Raw genomic sequence first — 22712 nt, 5'->3', positions numbered from 1 at the left:
GAGCCTGCTGGAGAGAAACTCAGGGAATAATAATGTAAACACCAGAAAATTTTTTCTCTTCTCTAGTACAGTGTTCTGGTATGGCAATCTTCTGAACAATTAAAAAGAGGCCCTCCTCCTGCCATGTGCAGGTACAGTTGGCAGTAGTCTGCTTCTGTTGCAGCCTCTTAACTAAGATGGAATTGTACACGAGAGAATTGCAGGTAGCAGCTTGTTGGGAGTGCTGCCTGGCAGCACATGCAAAGTGAACTCAGGCCACATCCTTGAAAACTACTGTCTGACTCTATTTTTGGGTAGTGGAACTTTATAAATAATTTGGAGTTTAACAGTAATTTGCATGAGTATTTTTATAGAGGTAAGAAAAATGCTGAAGGTATGCCCAACTTGACTGCAGCTGCAAAGCAAGGTACTGTATTGTCTTCATAGTATCTAGATGTCAGGAGTTCATGTTTATTTGTTGAAGTATTCGTTGGAGAGCAGACATCTCTGATAGCTTGTGGTTAGTGAATGCAATGAAGAGAGCTTCATTGCTGAAGGATGTGTGGTTGCATTTCATAAGCTATTTTTAGTTTGAGACATAATGGTTTATTTTATACGTCAGAGGAACGTTGTATATGCACGTAGGATTTAAAAGCGTGGAATTAGCTGGGGAGATCAGTAACGCTCTTTCTAGACAGACTGAGGAGGACATAACCATGGAATATCCTTTTATGATCCAGATGCTTGGTACAGCATGTCAGGTACCTGATAAAAAGCAAGGTAAAATGTATTTCCTTTTAATTAAAAACAAAACAAGCAAACAAAGAAAAACCAAACTAACTACCTTTTGCCTGAATGTTGGATTGATTAACCATGTATGGGAGTTACTTAAATTTACTCCATTTTTTAAGGATCAGTCACAGTTAGTGACTTCAGTCTTTCTTGTCAGGAGTCTAACAGAAAATATTGTAACTTTGAGCAAACTGTCCAAGAAACAGAAGTGTACTGTGACTCTGATTAAATTGCTTTTCTGACCAGATCATTTTTAAGTTACAAAATTAATACTTGTTGTAAATTTCAGACTGTTGGTATTCTTGTGACCGCAGGTGCAGTTTAAATTTGTCCTATTTCAGGACACGGTGCAGTGCTCCTTGTAAAATTCAACAGAGTATAGAAAGAACATGGTTTGCATAACAGTTTGGGCATAATAAAGGATAACAGCAGCATGGATTGCTTGCACTAGGTAAAACTAAAGCATAGAGGTGAAAGAAAGACTTTTGGAAACAGCATTAAGCAGTGTCTATCTTCTTCTGATAGAATAGTAATGTTGAGGTCTTTTGCGTTTGCATTTCAGTCAATGACTCAGCTTTTCCTGTTTGTGCTGTCAACCGTAGTTGATGGCTAAATTGTATCTTCCCAGCCAAATAGGAAGAGGTAACTTGAAAGTCTCTCTTCTGTCCTAACTAACTCAGTGTTACAACACAAGTGAACGGCCACATTTATTTCTTCATTTGACAGCTCCAGAGAAACAATTAAATCAGTATATTTGATACATGAAACTATATAAAGATTCTGTAAGAATTTATAAATGTTTTGAAAGGTTGATAATTTAAAAGAAACTATCAGATTTCTAGAACTATTAAGTCAATTTATTTTAAAGAGAGTATGCTTGCATTTGCGTATGTGTTGTGTAATAGTTCCTACTATTCAAAAGCAAAGTAGTGCTTTTGACCCAAATCAGTGGCCTTTCTCCACCACACACAATCTCCTAGTTGACTGCGATGAAAGAACTGTAGTAGGAGTTCTTTGGCAGATCTCTGTCCCAGCACCATGCAGGAATCTGCACGAAAACCACAGGCTCTTGCCAGGGTCATTCTGTGTCCTGAGACCTGCTGCTCTTTTAATGGCAGCTATTCTAACAAAATGTTATTCAGAGCCTAAAATATCCTTTTCCTAACAAATGTTAGTTTAGTGTACTGCTTGATTGAGTTTACTACAAACTATACTAGATTAGCAGCCCATATCCTTCGACATGGTAGGTCAGCAGTGCCTCCTTCACTGCTAAGTAAGCAGACTTAATTTGCAGAAGGCACAGATAAAGTACTGAATCAGCAACAAAAGCACTGTGTGAGTTTCATTTTGTGAATTTATTATTTGATTTGGTTTTCTAATGTAGCCTGCTACTGGCCTACAGTGCCAGTCCTTGAGTCTGGAAAATGTGCTTAGTAGCAAGTGAAAGAAAATAAAGCCAGAGATACTAAATAATACGTTTATAACCAGTTGTTATCACCAAATTCACGTTTACAACATGGAATTTGATATTCCTTTATCCACCCCCTTCCCAAGGACTTGCAATCTGATTTAATAAGGCTAAATCTTGGGTATGTTTCTGTTTCTCTAGAACCAACAGCCAACATGTCCAGCAAAAGAGCAAAGACGAAGACCACCAAGAAGCGCCCTCAGCGCGCCACTTCCAATGTATTTGCGATGTTTGATCAGTCGCAGATTCAGGAATTCAAAGAGGCCTTCAACATGATTGATCAGAACAGGGATGGCTTCATTGACAAAGAGGACTTGCATGATATGCTCGCCTCCCTTGGTAATGTCACTTTTCTGTTTGTGGTTGACAAGTGAATTTGTGCAGTTAGAATTAGAATAATGGAGTCTGAGATATGCTCTTCAGGTTACTTTTAGTTTGAAAGCTAAACCGACTATGAATCCCTTTATTTGTAGGAAAGAATCCAACAGATGAATACCTAGATTCCATGATGAATGAGGCTCCAGGCCCTATAAATTTCACAATGTTCCTCACAATGTTTGGTGAGAAGTTAAATGGCACCGACCCGGAAGACGTAATCAGGAATGCTTTTGCTTGCTTTGATGAAGAAGCAACAGGTATGTAGGTGAAATAAGTAAAAATCATGCCTGTGTCCCCATCAGCTGAAGTTACTTTTTCAAACACTATAAAACTTAAGATCCCAAACTTCTGGCCCTTTGGTGGTATTCAGGACAGCAGAAGGTAAAAAAAAATAATAAAGTTGATTTGGGAACCAGGGTCTTAAATTTTTCCTAACTTAAACTTTGGCTTCAAGGCAACTTTTGTGAGGGGAATCCTTGCCTTCAAAGCCATTGTGCTTTTACAAAGAACTTGTTTTCTGTTGGCAACTTGTATCCACCTTCTCTTTGTTAAACTGCACTTAAAGGAGAAGAAACGAAGTACAATAAGATCCCTGTGTGACTCACAAGAGTGCTAGTAGGAGTCAGAAATTATATAAGACTGCTTGTTTTATAAGCAATGCCCAAATGTGTTCTTTGCAACCAGTCTAGTAAATCTGAGTTTTGCCACTGATTTAAGATCAATTTCAAATCTTTGAAGTATTTCAAACTGTGTTTTCATGCACTTGTTGAACATTGGTAGTTGCCACATTCTGTATTTTGGGGGGTTTTTTTTTAGTGATTTTTGTTAGGAATGTTTAAGACAAACATACCCCTTTTGTGTAAAATACACAACTGTTAAAGGCTTCTGGTACTACTAGGAATATAGCTTGGCTGTTGGGAAGAAGGTCCAGTACATACGCTGACAAATTTGTATATTCTCTGAAACAACACAGGCAAATCATAAGATGGCCTTTACTTGAAGTAGTGATACCAGGCAAATCCACTAAGAGGCTTGACTTAATTAGATGCTTGTAATTAATTTGCAACTTTAATGTCTTTGTTTTCATTTGGCAACAAAGACTGTAACTGTCTTTAACTGAAACAAAGAATTCAGGGAAATATATTATCATCCATCTGTTAGCAGATAAATATAAAAACTCCTTTTTCTTATGTCCTTGTACATTGTATTCCAGGGTTCATCCAAGAAGACTACCTGCGAGAGCTGCTCACCACAATGGGAGACAGGTTCACGGATGAGGAGGTAGATGAGTTGTACAGGGAGGCACCCATTGACAAAAAGGGGAACTTCAACTACATCGAGTTCACACGCATCCTGAAACACGGAGCAAAAGACAAGGATGACTGAGTGCATCCCTGGATACCTGCAGATTATCTCTACATTTACATTTATTTTTGAGGGTTTCTTCCTGATAGAACTTGTTGCATGCATTTAGCTTTACAGCTTTTGCCTTTCTCAATGTATTTATCTATTCCAGGCCATTTAGGCACATTTGCACCTGTGTAATCAAACTGGAAGAGGGGAAAATATTGCGAGGAAAAGGATATGGGGACAAAGATCCCTGGACTTTTTAGTCCAGAATAATTAATCTCAATGTTTCTGGTTTAGCTGGATTTTTACATTTTTTGTAATAAATGCCATTTTGAAATAAAGATTGCTATATAGATAAAATACCTCAAATTCTTTTGTGAAGAACATTTCTATTATGCTTTTGTAAATGTAGCTGTTAATTGAATTCTACTTGCAGTTGCAAATCAAGCTGGAAAACTCATTTACATAATGTTTGGTGTCACAGTTCCGAAATGCTCCTTGCAGTGTGTGCTTATCACTTTAAAAATAGAGCTGTAGAAATCTCTTACCTTGAGTTTTTTACGTGTTCACCAGAAACATGGTTGGGGAAGGCTGCTATAATTGCCTCATTGCCAACAGATACTGTGCCCAGCTTTTATTTCAATATTGATAGGGTTTTAGCAATACTTTTATGTCAAAACTTGCATTCCTGTTTGCCAACTTTTCATGCTGGCTATTGCCAGGTTATTAGCAGGGGATTGGACATATTTTTTTCCCTTCTGCTACAGGATGCCTGTGCAAAGGAAACTGAGCTTACAGCATCTGTCCTAGCACTAACAGGAGTACGTGGCAGAAAACCTACATAAAGCTTCATTGTTCTGCAGCTAAGAATGACACTGAAGTTATGAGAATTAACTTGGTAAATACCTATATATAGATGCTAAAGTCCCTCTCACCTTAAAACATCACAAATATTCCTTACTACATTGATAAAATGGCTTTTAACCAAGCAAGAATTGTTGATTGAGGAACAGCTGTGCTGATGCTGTTGTCTCAAGTACCAAGAAAAGAGGAAGGTTGCTCTCTGAGTTCTGAGCAGGACTGTGTCCTGCAATAGGTCTCATTCTCTTGGTTACTGCAAGCTGAAAAGTGTAAAGGGGATATTTATTACAGTGATGGTCTCTTGTCTCGAAACTGCCCTCAGCCACTTCACATTACTTAAGATCCCAAGGAAGAGGGGTCTTAAGTTTACCCTTGTAAAGGCTGGGGCAGCTCCTACTGTACAGAGGGGTTGTCTCATTTTTCCATATGGTACTATGGAGGCTGAGTTGGCTAATCTTGCTTATGTTCCTAGTGTGGCAGCTCCTGAAGATGTTCTGCCTTTAGCTCTGTAAATAAGTTAACTTCACAAAGTGTATTTAATAGGCATGTTCTGGTATTCCTGGGTGCTTTCTTCCCCTTCTGGGCTTACTTAAAACAAGTTTTCAGCCATTCTTGTTCCAGTTTTGGTCTGCTAGTGGAGCTTTTAGCCTCAATTTTTCTTTCTCCCACACAGACCATACTCTGGTGCATGTCTTCAGGCTGCTGCACTTACTCCATTTCTCAAGTGTTTGCTTTTAAACTGTCTCAGTGCTCTTAAGTGTGGTTGCTGGGGTGTTTCTCCATGGGTTGCTTGTGAGATTCTAGCAACAGCTGATTTTTTTTTTTTGGAAGGTAGCTTACAAGTATGGAGGGAAGCTTTTTCACCTTCAGTACCCATGTGACACAGACAACAGTGTGGAGATCTAGGAAACAGTTGTCTGGTTGCACCATTGCTATGTAACATTAAGCCAAAGAACAGTTACTTATTGACTAATCTTGTCACCTCTCTGCAATTCAGTATTGTGTACATGCAAGTAGCCCTCACAAAAGATAAATGTTAGACTGTCTTGATTCTTTTTTCCCTTTGAATGTCTAAATGGTGCAAGATTCAGAGGGTCAGTTTCCTTCTGTTACGAACGCTGGATCCCCAAACCAGTCTTTTCCTGATCCCATCTTCTCAGTAAGTTTTAGGTGCTGGTATGTTGCTTTGAGTAATTGGCACAGAAGCCAGCTGGATTTTTCTTCCTGAAAGCATTGAAGTAGTGATTTTTAAACCATAAATGAGTTACTTAAAATATGGGCTCCTCCTTGAGAGGAAGCTGTCCACTTGAAAACCTTCTGTACTGTTACTCTCTCTCTCTCCTTTTGAGCAGCCAGCTGAAAATTAGGATATAGCCACTGGGCTCCTTGTTGCACTGTGTGGGTGCTAGTCTCAGCTGCTTCCTCTGATGAGGGGGTACGGATGGGGAACCACATTAATATACAGACACCTGCTCAGGAAGACATGTTACTGAGAAAAAACTTCCAAGGCTGTTCAAGTACAACTAATGCCACCCTTCCAAGTGCCAGTTTCCCTAGTATTGGTGTTGTAACAGATGACCAGTTAACCTGCAGGCAGGCATAGACCACTTAGCAGGGGAAGGCTACACAGCCAACAGAGCCAGCCAAGAGACCATATAAGAGCATCAGATGCACTTTGTGGCTAAGCCACAAGGGACATCCAGACAGCTGAGGCTGCATGCCGAGGCTGTAGGGATGTGTCATCAATAATCCACTTCCAAAAATAAAAATAACTTTGGTCACTGAAACAGTTTAAGATTCTGATGACTTAGCTTTGCAGTTTACAGTCAAGATCTTGGAGCCTAATCTTTTCTCCCTTGGGGTTCATATATAATGGTCTCCAAGCTCCACACCAGACTAAGCTTACAATGAAAAACTATTTACACAGCAGATGCACGCATTTAATAGCCCTACATCTATAGTGATATATAATGCCCTGTGAAGCACTACTGAAAAGCAGTGATTTATTTTGCGTGACCCATTTACCCTGTTCTAAGGATACACTCGCAGAGGCCAAACTGAAGCCAAGGAGCTACTGCAGCTGCATGAGAAACCTCCAGAATGGGTGTATTTTTGACATGCAGCCAGTATATGCTTTTCTGCTGCTTCCCGCCATGACTGTTCCTGGAGATACTGGTAGCACACAACATTTTAACACTCAGGATACACTTGATTTGGCTCTTTATCTGCGTTTTAAGGAAATAAAACCGTATTTTATCACACAGTGATCAGATGACTGAAGCATTTCACAACATGAAGGCAGCTTAACATACTAGGTCAGCAGCTAACTGATGTCACAGAGATGGTGTTTGTACATTTTTGAAGTAAGGATCTGTTTCCCCACTGACCTAAGAACTATCTTTAGACCACTTATTTCTAGGATCACCAGGGTATGTTGAGAAACAAAATACAGCACAAGGGGCCCCATCCTGGCAGAAGACATCGGTAACAGTACGTCTTTGTCTCCTGCCCAGTGTGTTTGTTCCAAAAAGCTGGAAAGTATCTGAAATCCTGTCATCGTGTTCCTTGTGGCCTTTTTATGTCTGGAATAATACTAACCCATTATTTGGCATGTTCCTGGGGAGTTTCAAAGGGCTGTGAATAGGTCTTTTACTACAGTGAAGGCATTCAGGCAATCCAAGTCCAAATAACAGATGAGTAACAATCGAAGCAGAGTCAGGAACATTTTAGGTATCAGCAGTTAATCTGCGATTGGTATTGCCTTTGTACCCATGCTCCTATTTTGACTGGCTTGCTTCATTTTTCACACTTGACTAATATTTTTAGATAACCTCCTCCTGAGAAAAGTTATTTAGGATGGCAGTAACTCAGAAACAGAATTACAGAACCAGGAACAATATAGAGGCAAAATGAAATCAGTAAATGCCTCTCAAAATGCAGCTTAGAAGTAAGTTACCATGAAATGCTGGAAAGCAATACGGGGCAGGGGGAGAGAAGGAGGTTCCATACAGCTCAGTTTTGGTGTGCTCTGAGCAGCAATCCCACAGAGATCACCATTTTCCCAAAGTTTTGATAGATAGAATATTTTTCATGTTTAAAAAGAAAAGTGGGGGGCAATGGCTGCTCTTCCTGCTTAAATTTGCAGTCCGTAGGCCCATACACACATCCTTCCCCAGGACCACCCATACAGGAGAAAGCTCCATCGCTGTGGGCAGACAAAGCAGGCGGGCTGATGGGGCAGCACACCCTTTGGGAACTGCTGCACTGGACCTTGCAAAAAAGTAACTTCTATTTCAACAACACAGACAAAACATTGCTAAGGAATGTTTTCAGACCATATGCGTGATATTCCCTAGAGAACAGATCATACATAATAGATACATACACTGCGTCACAGGGTGTATGGAGTATGAATGTAGCAAATCTAAGGGAAGGTGTTCATGTGTTTCTTGGAAGCAGGTAATGAACAGAACAGGAAATCAAACTGCTTCCTGGAAAATCCCAACAACTGGCTGCATGAAGATTCCTCTGCCACGAAGCCACAATTCCACCCCCTAGTAGGACAGCCTTGCACTTTGATAAAGACTGAAAATCACTTGCAAATACTACAGGGTTAGGCAGGTCAAGATTATAAGACATGTGCCTAAAGGAGTATGTGGCATGTGACAGGAGCATTGATTTAGTATTTTTAGATGCCATCACTGCTCAATTTTGCAAGGTTTATTTAATCCTCAGTTAGTAATTTCCTCACTTTGACTATTTCAGGGTATCAGTGAGTGCAACCTCACTAAATACTGAACTACATTTGGGGTTTTTTCTTTGTGAATGCATAGCTCCTTGGGAGTTAAAAGGCAGCATTTCGCAAGAATTTCCAGCCTTCGTCTAGCATATTCAAGTGAGGGGGTGTAAAATGAGGCCTGCAAGGCCCTGTCTTAGTATGTGCTGAAATAGAGCTGGCATCAGAAACAAGTAACTTGAGCCTTGTCTTAGCATTGTATCTCACAGGTACTGTTTTTTTTACTTTTATCGCATTCCTCCTCCTTTATTGTGAGCTAACCACCTCTAACACAATAGGATTTATACTGGCAGCATCTTACCATCTCACAAGAAGCATGCTCTTTTTGAAACTGCTCCACCAACCACTTGCATTGGTATCAGCTAAAGAAAACTGGTAACAGCTTATCTTCTATATGCCAAGCACCTGACTGAGTACACTCCCTCTTTGTTTTCTGTTTTAAAATACCATTTTAGACCTTCAGCCAAGCATTGAGCACATTTCCTTTTATTATTTATACATACACACTGTCAGACAAATAAAAACGCTAATTTAACATGGAAGGAGAGGGTGAAGAGGTATGTTCTTAGGTTAGCAGAACTACTTCCATGTGTTTGAAAGACCAGAGGTGTCACTCTTTTCTAAGAACACTTTATTAACACTTACTTTTGCATTTCACTTATAAACATTGTGGAATCATGGTGTCTGGCAATGTTTCTGTTTAAAACTAGTGCAAAAGGGTGAGAGAAACACACAAAGATTTGGCCAAAATTACTGCAACTTACCAGCTGGGGCAAAAACCCAAGTGATAAACATACAACACAAGTGGCAGTGTAGTGACTTCTTTATCACAGAGAGCAGGTAGCAAGGCACAAATTCCTAGGAGAAGCCAACAGCGCAAGACATACTTTTCAATATTTTTTTTTTAATTTGTGTTCTTAAATATAAATTTTACATATAATGGATTTTGAACTTGGGAATGCAAATGTAAGGAGCACCTTCTCTGCTGGGTCCAGTCCCTTCATAGTCCATCAAACACGTTTCAGCGCCTATTCATAGAGTGACCGAGCTGCAGATTTAGATCATTATATTGAGGTGTTTTGGTTTTTTTCCTGTTTTACAACACTTGGGAGACTGACTCTATTTTAAGTTGCATTACATTTCTCTGCCTTGCCCTTGGCCCCGTCATATCATTGTCATACAATGCTCAAGAGAACTTGAATGTTCTCTCCTTTTCCTCACCTGTGCACACCAGAAGTTACCAGTAACTCACCACTTTATTCATGAGGCCTGTGAATGAAAGCAGGGAATACCTCACAGACGGTTAGAAGCCTTGCTCTGAGGCCCTCCAAGAGACCCAAGTGAGGACACATATTCAGAATCCTTCTTTACCTCACTTCTCAAACCCTTTTTTTCCCCTTTGGATCACAGTGCTGAAGCTATTTTTGGGAGAAATTCCAGAACAGTTCTGTGACACTCGCAGCATCACAAAAAGAACGACTGTCATTCTAACTGATAACAGTGCTGCGCCTGACAAAGACAATAGATGCCAGCTGTAATCAGGGAAGAAGGGATAGAAAGGCAGAGATATGAGCCAAAATACTAGGTGAAGTAATTGGCAGTCAAAATGATTTTGTTAAATGACTGTTGAACTGTCTTCAATGGATATATTTGATTTTGATTGTGCTGTCAATACTTAACCTCTGCAATTAGCATTTGCAACTTCTGTTGAACAGTGATAATATGATCAGGAAAAAAATCTCTTAACTGACAAAAAGTTCCACCCAACTTTGACACGTTTTTAATTTGTAATTCAATGTGAAAATCACAAATACGCTTTTTCATTTAGTTCTCTTTTTTAGACTCTTTTGTTTGTTTCCTTTTTACATCTTTAGTCTTACTTCTACAATGACCATAAGTATGGAATAGCTTTTGCACAAGAAAAATTACCTAAGCAGGACTCTGTTACAGCTGGCAGAACATGCAAGTGATCTCTAGAAGGAAAACACCAAAAAGGTGGACACGCAGTTCAGCCTTAGCATTTCTACCAGTACAAAGTTGAGAGTGTCAAATAAAAATGGGAATAGGTAGGTTCAAAATTACTAAAGTGAAGTTCTTCATGTAACAAATAACAACCTTGCAAAGGAATTCAAAACCACCTGCGAAGGGTACTGTGGATGCTAAATTTACACCAATTTAAGGATGACATATTAGGCAAACTCATGAAAGAGGTTCATCAAAGGTTACCAAATACATCTGGCTCAGGATGGCTTACTCCTCCATGAGCTAACATCTGCAGAGGTTGAGAAAGGATTCCGAGAAGATATCACAGGCTACCACGATTCTTATTCTGCCTTAAATACCTACATATGGCCATTGCTGCTGCTCTCCCCTTAAAAATAGGATAAAAGTACACAGTGTGCTCTCTCCTCCAAAAAGAAGAGGAAGTGTACAGAAATATTTTAAAACCACCTGATGATTCCAAGTTTCAGGGGAAATGAAAAAGAAAACCACACAACAACAAAACACAATAAAATTCTCCAGACATCTGGTAGGAGAGACCTCACAGCATTGTTGAAGGCATCCAAGAAGCCAGCAGACACATCCCAGGGGTGCTCCACCGAGAAATGCAAGAAGCAGGAAGAGGACGCAGCTGCTGGGCTTCCCTTTCCCCACTCTCATGCCTAATTTTGACTTGCTGAAAACTCAGGGTGAGACATGGACATCCTCATTTGTCCCCACTCCATGGTTCTCACCTCCTTAGGAGGCAGCAAGATCTGAATGCTGCATAAAACTCCAGCCTGAGGAATCCTGACAAGCCTGCTCTGATCCTCACTGCTGTGTAGGGCCAAAGAGGGGTGCTGCAGATGATCCTGGTATTTCTTCTGGCCTTGCAGTGAGGAAGCAGTACACCGTGACCTCAAACAGACCAGTCCCCTGGCCACCACTCGTGCAGGGCAGTTGCCTTTGTGGAGCAGACAGTGCAGACAGAGCCTGTGCAAACAGGAGCTCACCAAAGGATGGCCAACACTCCCCACTTCCCACATCCAGAACACACGTCTCTTTACAGCTAGGGCACTAGGCAGACTTTCACTGTGAGCCAGTGCAGCTGTTCCTGTGACATTAATTAGAATCATAAAGAAACATCAAATGACACAGACTGACTCTGCTTCATTAAGCAGCCAGGTTAATCACAAATGTTTGCATAGTCATCATAACTCAGCAGAGGTGAGGAAACGCAGAAAATTAAATTAAATGAGGGAAAAGGTTTACTGTAAATTGCTTGCTGTCTGTAACAGCTGTAGAACTTCAGCATGAAACATGATTTTGAAAGCTCTTACACAATCCAAAGAAAACAAGCCTAGGAAAACATTCCAACAGCACAAAAATATTTGAGTATTTTTCATGGAAAGAATGAAAAAATTTTATACATTTCACTTAAAAGGTTTTTTTTCTTAAGACTGACATAAATGAGAAAGAAGGTGGGAGTTACGAAGGAAAAAGTAGAAATGAGAGAATGGAAAGAGTTAAGAGTTCAGCATTAAAAAGAAAAAACTGTTTTTCAGAATGGACAAATTCCTATTCTGTACGGTTTATGCAGGAAATTATGCGGTACTGAGAAATAAACTTTTTTTTTTTTTTTGCAACATTCTTGCACGTGGCAGCCCGCAAAACAAACGCTGTGCGAAACTGAAGCCCATCACTAGGCGGCACTATTTGGTGGTACAGCACCACCAGCTACCCAAAGCATCCTCCCAGCACCACAGCCAGAGGGAGAACCCCCGGCCCCCAAACCAAACGCTCCCGCGGTGCCCGACGCCCGCAGGCTAGCTGTGGGGTACCCCTTCTGCACAGCAATTTTATGTCTGGCGCGAAGCATTTCTACTCTGCACCGTGTGATGGCAAAAGGCTGAATAAATTACTTAGCAGAACTACAACCTTGGGCTTTCCAGAACACGCTCTCCCTAGGATGTACCTGGACTGGTTCCTTGAGAAGAGCCCGAGGGCCATCTTCATGACGAGGCCTGCGATCTGCAAGCACAGCTCTCCCTGCAGTCAAGGAGCACCACCTGAGCACATAGGAGCCTGCACACTCAAGAAAGGAGCATGTGGCTTCATTATACTCTCAAAACCAGCTTGTAGAGCAGCAGGGAACAGGATTACAGTGCGCTTTTCAGCATCAGCCAGGGATGCCCAGTCACATCCGTTCAAGGCTGCAAACAGCTCACAGGTACCATCCTCAAGCAGTATCCTCTTCAGAGCAAAGTACTCAGCAGAAACAAAGTCCTGTTTACTTGAGAGACCATCACAACAAATCTTCTTAAGTAAGAGATGAAGCACAAGCTAATACAGTCACCAAAAAAGACCTTTATTTTTTTTTCCCTTTTCAAGATTGATGTCAATGGGCAAAAAAAAAATTATTTATATAATATTTAAGAGGCAAAACAAATTCTTTCCCTTTTAAATTTCTTCGGTGGTATTGTAAATGTTGCAATCAAGTAAAATGGAACCATTTGTAAAAGCATTATGCAGATTTGAATAGTGCAGAAAATGGTCTGCATTTAGCAACTGCTTCTCAATTCACTATGATGTGACAAACTGGAGACAAAAGCTTTAAGAGATAAACACACAATTTGCAGTAAGAACTGATCTCATATTGGGTAAGTATATTACTGTACCTATTCTCACATCTTTGGAAGTTAAACACACTGGTAACAACCCTCACAGTGGCAGGTTTCATATAACACCTTTTTAATAGCATAAGAAACAATAAAATATAAAGTAGCATGTTTGCAGTGTGGTTCAATGTATAGTAACAGATGAAAGGATTTTAAATCAAGATATCAAATAACCATTTTAATAATTAAATTTCAACTCACAGCTGTTCAACATTATCACAAAGCATTTTAATAACTCTATTACTACCTTGGTGTTTCTACTGCTTTTCTGCCCACTCATGCTTTGCATATGATTATCTGGAAACTATGTGCCATTTCTGGTATGTACAGAGCACTTTTCTCCAAACTTTTTCTGTAAGGATGCTCTCAATTCAGCAGTGGGTTTTTTGTGTGTTTTTTCTTTTCCCATTACAATTTCAGACACATTTTAGAGAGCAATATTCATCAGGGAAACACAGAATGTTTTGGGTTGGAAAAGACCTCAAAGATCATCTAGTTCCAACCCCCCTGCCATGGGCAAGGACACCTTCCACTAGACCAGGCTGCTAAAAGCCCTGTCCAGATCATTCCTATAGCTAATTAGGCCAAACTCAGACCTCGTGAAAACTCTTCTGGTTTGAGGGAAGGCAGGGAAAGAAAGTTGGGCCTTTTAGCAATTAAAGTTTTTTCCTTCAAATTTGGGCCTGCAACTTCTAAATTGTACAGTGTCTAAATGTAACCATTTATATTTGTAAATATAATTGGTAATTTCAACAAAAGCCTGTTCACCTATTTTTTTTCCTTTCCTCCTTAAATAAATTCATACTAACTTCAGCGTTGTTTACCAAGATACCGACTGTATATGAATAAAACTTGTAACGGGCAGAAAAGTAGTTAAAAGAATGATGAACTGTAGCTTTTCTTCACAATGTAAGTATTGTGTACTAAACAACTGCTTCTTGAAGCCCAGGTGATTTATATGGTACTTCAATATACAAAATGGGAATAAGCATTCTGTTCAGAGGAATTTCAAAAATGCAGAAACAGGCTAAAACCAAGCAGTTTCTGACTTCATTTCAGACCACATTCTCTAGTGAGAGCTAAAAAGACCTTATACTTCGAGATCCTATGCGAATAAATGAAGGGGGGGGGGGGAACCCACCCAGTATTATTCTCTGCACTGCTTTCATTACAAAAATATAAGCAATAATAAATCCTGCAAGGGGTCTGTTACTCTGTGAGAGGTGCGCGCATTTACAAGACTTAAAAGATGCAAACTAGACGTTTTTCTGATGCTTTAGATGGAACACGAGGAATACTGTAAAGATAACACCTTACACTTATCAATTCAGTATGTTACGACCTCACGAGGCTTCATTTACCCCACTGCTAGCACATCACCAACCTGTTAACCCCGCGGTCGCCGGTAATCTTCCGGAACACGGACCCAAGCTCCGTCTTCAACGTGACCCATGAAAAACAAGTACACAGGAAGCACTCGGTGACCCGCAGCAGCCCTTTGGAGCAACGCGAGCAGACTACAGCATCCCGCCACCGCTGCCCGGCTCGGGTGCGGGATTATCCTTTCCCATCAGCGCTGTGCCTCCCTCCCTCCATCCCTCCCCGCTGCCCAGCACCTGCGGGCGGCGCCCAGGGCTCCGCATCAGCAGCAGCCACTTCCCGCGGGCTGAGCCAACGCTGTCCGACGGGGGGAGCCGTTGCGGAGACGCCCCGAGCCAGCCGCCCCGGCAGGCAGAGGGGGGCTATAGTTGTTAGGGAAAATACCTCGGTGCCGTTTCGCTGCCCTCCGCCATTTCTCCCGCCGCCACCTGGTTTCCTTCCGCCGCTGGTCCCTACCCGCCGCTGCGGAGCACGATGGTTTCTCCGGGAAGCACCCGGTCTGCTGCCGCCGCTTCCTCCCTTCCGCGTCACCCTCGTACTGGGCCACCGCGGCGACCGTTGGGGTGAGGCCGGGAGGGTCCGGGTGCTGCCGGTGAGGGGGCGGGGACGAGCTGTGGAGAGTGACCGTTGGGAGACGCGTTCGAGCCGGTGACTGTTAGCGGCAGCCACTGAGGCAGCTGCTGCTGAGGGGAAGCGATGGCTTCGTCTGTTCGGAGGGAGGGCGAGAGCTTTGAGGCTCCATGCGCCCTTAGAGCCCAGGGCGGGATGCTGCTTCAGAACAGAGATCAGCCTTCTGGGGCAGAAATAAAGAGTATTTATTTTTTAATTAAATCTCCTGATTGCTGCTCTCGCTGGAGAGCTGAGCGTGTCGGCCGAGCTTGATTCTCCCCACGCGTCCGAGCTTAGGGCAAGAGGTGGCTGCCAGGTTGTTTTCCAATCACAGCATTGTGTGGTTGAAGCTGAAAGGGGCTGCCGGTAGGTTTCCCCCCGTCAACACCTGCCATCCAAACTAAAAGCCAAATGCAGTCTGCCCCGGTTCATGTTATAAAATCTTAAGAGCCTGCTCCTCAGCTCTGTGTGATGGAAACATTAGCAGGCTCAGCAACAGGTAAATTAAATGACAGTGGTAGCAATATAATGGACCAAAGTGTGGCCATTGCTCTGTGTTGTTCAGACCCGAGCACAGACTGAGTGCTACAGCTGAAGGTGGCTTTTTCTGAGTAGTTTTTTCTAGGGAGATGTGCAGAAGAGGCATGAGTTGGTTGCTTTCCCTTTTTGCTTAAAGGAGTAGGCAGCAGGCGTGAGCTTTCAGTAGTATATTTTGGGTAAAATTAAATACATAAAAGTAAATGGAGGTCAGACAGAACTTATTGGCATGAACAGAAAAATAGCTTGCATGATTTTCTCCTAGCTTTAGGGTGGTTTTAAGTAATGCAAGACAAGGCAAGGAAGAAACCCATCATCATACAAAATAGCAACTACTTATCACTGTCAGGTGCCAAGTATAGGCACTTCAGAGTTTGTTCTGGTCAACTGAGTTGTGTTTCTCCTTTCTCTATTTAATATTGCATGTATTTATTGTCCGCCCATCTGTATATCCATACAGTGCTCTTTCACAGGCTTAACAACAGCTTTCAAAACCTCACTTTCTTCTTGTAGTTCCCTTCTTGCAGATACATGTATCAAGAAGGGATCCCAGACAAAAGCCATCACTTTGAAGACTGAAATTCAAGATTAGCTTATGTCTTATTTTAGTGATTTTTTTTTTATTTAGGAGTCTGTCTTTCATTTGTTTGTATTTTCTATTTCTCTTTTTTCCTTCATTAGGAAAGTGTATTGATGAGAGGAAATGGAAGTGTGTAAGAGGTGTTTTCTGTGAACTTTCATGTTAAACTGTAGTACATTTTTTAAAAAGTCCTGGTTTTACTGTATTTACAGTATTTATTTTTCTCCTTAGTATCCAACAGCCAACATGTCCAGCAAAAAGGCAAAGACAAAGACCACCAAGAAGCGCCCTCAGCGCGCCACTTCCAATGTATTTGCAATGTTTGATCAGTCACAGATTCAGGAATTCAAGGAGGCCTTCAACATGATTGACCAGAACAGGGATGGCTTCATTGACAAAGAGGACTTGCATGATATGCTCGCCTCCCTTGGTAATGTCACTTTTCTGTTTGTGGTTGACAGGCAAATTTGTGCAGTTAGAATTATAATAATGAAGTCTGGGATACACTCTTCAGGTTACTTTTAGTTTGGAAGCTAAACCAACTATGAATCCCTTTATTTGTAGGAAAGAATCCAACAGATGAATACCTAGATGCCATGATGAATGAGGCTCCAGGCCCTATAAATTTCACAATGTTCCTCACAATGTTTGGTGAGAAGTTAAATGGCACTGACCCGGAAGATGTAATCAGGAATGCTTTTGCTTGCTTTGATGAAGAAGCAACAGGTACATAGATGAAACTCAGACACTTTGCGGGGGCAGGGGGGAAGAGGGAGATGGTACTTTTGTGTTATTTGGGTTTCTAAAAAGTATGCTGATTTTTGCACCATTATAAATGAAGTATGACACAGTAATTGTAGATGGCACATTCTACCAAGTAGTAAGAATTTGACTTTTACTGAGTGAGAGTAAAAACTAACTGGCTGTTCTGTGTGAGTACTGAGGGCTACTAGTAATGTTGTTCTGTGAGTATCTGAAGAAACGTGTTTTAACTGGACAGCATGTATGTTCCTCTGAGTGCAAAATAAGATACCTAAGGGTATGAGGAATTCAAATTGGAAATATGTGATTTTCTACAGCATTAAAAGCTAACAGATGTGAAATCTGTATTACAACTGAGTGTGTCCGCTCCCTGCAGTAGGTCTGAGATGCATCCAAATTCTTCAATGTTTCTAATATTTCAAGACAAGGTGTCCAAGCTACATAAACTCTATTGACACCTCATTTTGCCTTGTGTATGTTACAGCTCTCATGGCAAATGCCATGTGTCATGCCCTCACCTGCAGCTCAGTTTGTTTCCAGGTTGCAGGAAGGGGTCTACTTTAGTGATCTGAAGATAAAAACCAGGTGGCACCTAGAATACAGAAATTACAGCTTGAACTGGCTTGCATAGCAAGATGGGAAGAAAGGAAAAGGCAGAGCTGTTTTACTGTATCGCACTTAAAATGTTGCACCTGTAATCTAGAGGGTAGAGGTTACTTATTATTCATGTAGGCTGAGATTCTGGAGAAATGTGTAGCGAGTGGGGGTGAATCCTTAGGGCAGTTCTGTGGAATCACAGGATATCCGTGCTTTGACATGCTGTGAACATGTCTTACTAGTGCATGCCAAAATTACGTAGCATCTGTACTAGAGATGTCACTGTACCTATAACTTTCCTCACAACTGTCCACAGTATTTCAGTCTAACCTGTGGATATGTCCTCTGAACCTTTCAAATGATATTACTCCATTTCAAACAGCTATTTTCAGTCTGTGTATTTTTAGGACCTTTTGCCTTTTCAAAGACCATCCCCTTCCTGCTGAGGTGTAGGTAAACAGGCCTTCTGTTGGTAAGGCCTTTTCAAATGTTAATTGACTTCCTCCCTGTCAAGGAAGATCTCTTTACCATCTCCTAGAGAAGGAAGTTTTGTTAATAGGTTAATTATTTTCTCTCCACAGGTAGTCTGACTCACTGTGCTACAGGGTTTTTTTTTGTGTGCACCAAAACAACAGACTGCAAATTACGATATAAAGAAAATTATTGTGCTAACAGTTCTTTTGAACAGTAACTTTCTATGTCTATGTAAATAATAAGTTACTAGTTCAGGCCCACATGTACTGATAAGATTGATCTTACTATCTTTCAACTCTGTGTGGTAAATGTTTTAGTCTAGTCCTAGGATGATTTGAGGATAATGCTTCCACCATTTCTTTTGTGTCTTACGCCATCCTGAAATGCTAACCAGAAAACATGTTAGATAGTTATGCTGTTTCATTGATTTTTCAATTCATAGCAGTCAAAATACAGTCTTCAAAATAACGTGATGTATTTGTAGGACCCATGTCATGTTTGCCTTTTATTCATTTTATTCTCAGAGTTGCCTTCTGATAAGTTTGTTCCTTTTAAACATAAACAAAAGGGTTTCCAGTTATGTCAGACCTTTTTGGTTTTATTTTTCCACTTCGTACTCTCCATGAGTGTGTGTGTGTTACTGGCCTGATTTTCTAGCTCTACCTCAGTGTAGTTCTTTTGAAAGAGTATAATACAAATCAGATCCTCTTGATGAGGATAAGGCAGTTGTACTTGCTGGTTTTTACTTGCATTTCCTGTATTGCAAATCTAGTTGAGTATATTGCTTTAGCATTACTATCATGTGTAGTACTATGAAATTATTCTATAGTATTATAGTATATAATAACTATAAATGATAACTATAAAAGTTATATCTGTCTTCATTTGTTAGGTCTGATCTTTGATCCTGAATTGTCATCTGTTTTGTGCTGCCTGAATCTTAAGTTTTGCTTCATTAATTTGTTACTCCCCATCTACACTGAAGCTGTGTGCGAGGGAGAGTGGGTTTGCTGTTTGTTTTACAATTTGGTGCTGCTAAAACTTCTAGTGTATTCCTAGTCTAGCAACCTAGTTCAGTGTTTAAACACCTAGCTGCTCAAACAGGAGCAATCTGTCTCCTTGAGGCTAAACTTGGAGCACCAAAGGCTTTGCATTCTTTGAATACTAATCCTTTTGTCATCTCAGCACTTGGTCTCTGTAGGACTGCAGAAATAGAAAACCTAATCTGTCTCACTGCTTTTCCCCCTTCTTTATGCACATCTGCTAAGAGACAACTCCAGAGTTTGACCTGATTAAGATGGGTCTGGCTAGTTGAACATTCTCTGAATTTTTGAAGTAGAACATGGCTGTTAGCCTTCTTCATTTGGAGTCAGCAGTCAAGGGTTTGCCTACACTGGGATATGATGCTGGTTTAATTAGCAAATGTTGAAATATGTTTTTCCCTTCCCCACAGCATACACCACCCCATGATAATTTGCCATGTTCACGGACTGCCTTTCAGTCCCAATTCCCTCTTTGCTTTTGTCTCCTGAATGAATTCTGTTTCCTTAAGTTATTCAACTCTCTTTCCAAAACAGAGCTGCTTTTTTTTTTCTTTTTGTCACATTCTCATGGAATCTACATCATTTGATGGGGGTGTCTGCGTATGATTTCCAGCTGTTCTGCACAGTTTACACATTCATTTTTTGAACATACTTCTACCTCCTCTATTCGGTTATTGATATTTCTCCAACTGAAGTTCGGTAACCAATTTCTTTATCAAATGAAGCAACTATTGTGCATTTAAAAGCATGGTTGGTCTTATTTCAACATTAATTGGTTTCTGCATTCTTCTGTCTACTATTTGCTGCTTGCATTCCGTTTTTTCATCCCAAAACTTTTCTGGAATTGTTTGGCAACTGGTTATTCTACCCATCTACTGAAATTGAATTAACAGGACATACTTAGCAACTGCTTTATTCCAAAATCACCTGCTAATATTTTAGCATAAATAACTTGATATATTGTACCTTTTTCTTTACTAGCTTCTCTGCCTCTACATCTCAACAATTAAACATTCTTTCTCCCTTCTGAGTTAACTTGCTCAATCCTGTCTGAAAGTCTTTTCTGTTATAAACTGTCCCTGGACACTTGCCAGCAGCTCTGTATCCACGTAAACTGCTTCCAGTAACAGTATTGTGTAGAGTGAAGAGCCAGCCAATGGTTATTTAGTCCCCAGAGGAAACTAGTTTATAGAGGATACACAAATATATCTAATTAAGTCAAGAAAACTATAACTGAATTAAGAGAACAGCTTGTGTAAAGAAGACTAGCAGTGGCAGGAACTTGTTTTTCCACTTTCAGCTGTTAAAGATCAGTGGGTGGAAACACGTGTTAACTGGATCACAGCAGATCAGGCCCTCTTTTCAAAAATCTGTATGAATTGCATTAAATGTCCCTCTCCTCCCCTTTGCATTCAAGGAGTTTCCTTAGAATCCAGTAAGAAAAATATTTTGGACTCTTGGTGCAAACGCATATTACCCACTGTATTAGGTAATTGCATGTCTGCCAGTATGTCTCTTCTACTGCTTTTGAAGGCTTGGCTAAGAGCTAGCTTCCCCTTTGTGTTTCTTTCTAGGGTTCATCCAAGAAGACTACCTGCGAGAGCTACTCACCACAATGGGAGACAGGTTCACGGATGAGGAGGTAGATGAGTTGTACAGGGAGGCTCCCATCGACAAAAAGGGGAACTTCAACTACATTGAGTTCACACGCATCCTGAAACATGGAGCAAAAGACAAGGATGACTGAGCAGATCCTCAGCTAACTGCAGATAGCTTCCCCCCCCCCTTCCCCCCCATTAGTTTTATTTCTCAGGATCTGTTTTCTCTTTTTTCCTGTTGGGACCTTTTGCATACATTTTTAGCGTTCCAGCTTTTTACCTCTGTGGACTCTGGGCCTGCTCAGGCACACCTGCACCTTTGTAGTAAGACTGTACATGGACAGGGAGGGAGGGAGGATAGCTTACAGTGATAGAGGTTCAGGGACAAAGATCAGTGAATGCACAGGCCCAGGTAAAAATGTCAGTGCTACTCACCCTAGATAGATTCATTTCACAGTTTTGATGGTAGCTTTTCAAATAAAACACTGCTATATTAAGCACATCATTAAAGTTTTCACGCTAGAAGTGGACTGTTTAATCATCTGTATATATTTTTGCAACTATATGCAGTCGTGTTGTTACCTATTTTTGCTTTAAAAATGAAGCATAAGTCACTTAAGTATACTGATGTTTATACTCCAGCAACTTCACTTACTACTGTGAGCACATACAATGAAGAAACCCTGTCCTTCAAATTCTACTACACTGTAAATTAATAATTCCTGTCCAGGACTTGCACATTAAACATTTTAAATCCTATGGATGTAATCGAGGGGGTATTTTACCACCTTGGCACCTCCCTTTCTTGACACTGAGCACAATATAAATACTGCTATTAAAAACTTCTGTAGTAAATCCTGGTGTTGTCTTTAAAAAGATACCATATACGAGTAGAATGCTTGAGTGATGCCTCTTATCAGATCTGCAGGACTAACAAGATAGATTTCATTACATTTTGTTGCGGCCTCTTACCTTTTTTTTTCCTTTCTTTTCCTGTCTTTTTACAAAGCACAATGAGGATGGATCTGGATGAAGAAGAAAGGTGTGCTTTCTCTGTCTGAAAATTACATTATTGCTTTCCGAATGAAACAATGTACAATATATTTTGAAGAGCTTCTGCTGAGAGTGGTGTTTTGGGGGTGTGAGAAGAAGGCATTCCTTTTTGTTCTATTTCTCATAATTACATCCTCCAGTTCCTGTGGTAGGGATGCGTAGCAGATTGGCTCTAGTACTCTGAAGCAACTTTGCCATGATCAGAATACTTGTGGTTTTAGTTTTTTGGCCTTGAGAGAAAGGGTGATCAGTGCTGCTTCTGTCACTTCGAGGAATTACATTGTTATCCCTTCGGGATAAATGTCACTTGGTGGAGAAAGTGCTGAGTTTCTTGCTAGGCTGCTTTTCTGAACTTGTATTAAACTTCGTTAGAGGGCAGTGGTTATTTGTTTTAGAAACACACTGTTCTTCCATGAGTAACCTACGAGGGCTGTCGTCTTTTGAGGACAGTGCTGTAGAAGCCGTTCACTGGTACCAGTAAGAAAAAGCTGTGCAGTTTCTGCTCGGAAGCCTGGGCCTGGCTTTGCTCCCCAGGGAGCCTGCCGAGGGCTTGAGGCCAGTTCCCAGCGCCATCGGTAGGTGGCATCGCAGCTCCCGGCGCTAGCTGGGCTGAAGGGTAAACGGTTCCCAGCACAAGTTTGTCGTTGACTCCCAAAGAGCTCGCTTGTTGCCGTGTACAGAGATAAAACAGAGCAGTTCAGTTCCCATAGAAGTTCCCCTCCTACCACAACACTAGTGCTGCCCGGAGTTTTCAAATTGCAGCTTTTGTATGGCAGTAATCGAATTCATGCATTACA

General features: G+C 41.0%; 1 protein-coding gene and 1 pseudogene across 2 annotated transcripts; both read left to right on the top strand.

The window, feature by feature from the left end:
* The first annotated feature begins 565 nt into the window (after positions 1–565).
* On the top strand, positions 566–4327 carry LOC133213828 (myosin regulatory light chain 2, smooth muscle minor isoform-like; annotated as a pseudogene).
* A 10608-nt stretch (positions 4328–14935) lies between these two features.
* LOC133213826 (myosin regulatory light chain 2, smooth muscle minor isoform) lies at positions 14936–21717 on the top strand. Of its 2 annotated transcripts, none has more exons than XM_061356380.1 (4): positions 14936–15225; positions 16620–16818; positions 16953–17114; positions 20839–21717. In XM_061356380.1, exons 2-4 carry the CDS (start codon positions 16635–16637, stop codon positions 21009–21011), a joined length of 519 nt encoding a protein of 172 aa, XP_061212364.1. In that variant the 5' UTR covers positions 14936–15225; positions 16620–16634; the 3' UTR covers positions 21012–21717. The 2 variants fall into 2 exon arrangements, with proteins under 2 accessions (XP_061212364.1, XP_061212365.1); XM_061356381.1 differs by lacking the exon at positions 14936–15225 and adding an exon at positions 15633–15770.
* Positions 21718–22712: the final 995 nt, after the last annotated feature.

This window comes from Neopsephotus bourkii, unplaced genomic scaffold (assembly GCF_033783945.1).
Source record: "Neopsephotus bourkii isolate Nb327-2 ecotype Australia unplaced genomic scaffold, CSIRO-AGI_Nbou_v1 NB_846, whole genome shotgun sequence".
NCBI classification, from domain to species: domain Eukaryota; kingdom Metazoa; phylum Chordata; class Aves; order Psittaciformes; family Psittacidae; genus Neopsephotus; species Neopsephotus bourkii.
This window is presented reverse-complemented; position numbering and strand designations above follow the sequence as displayed.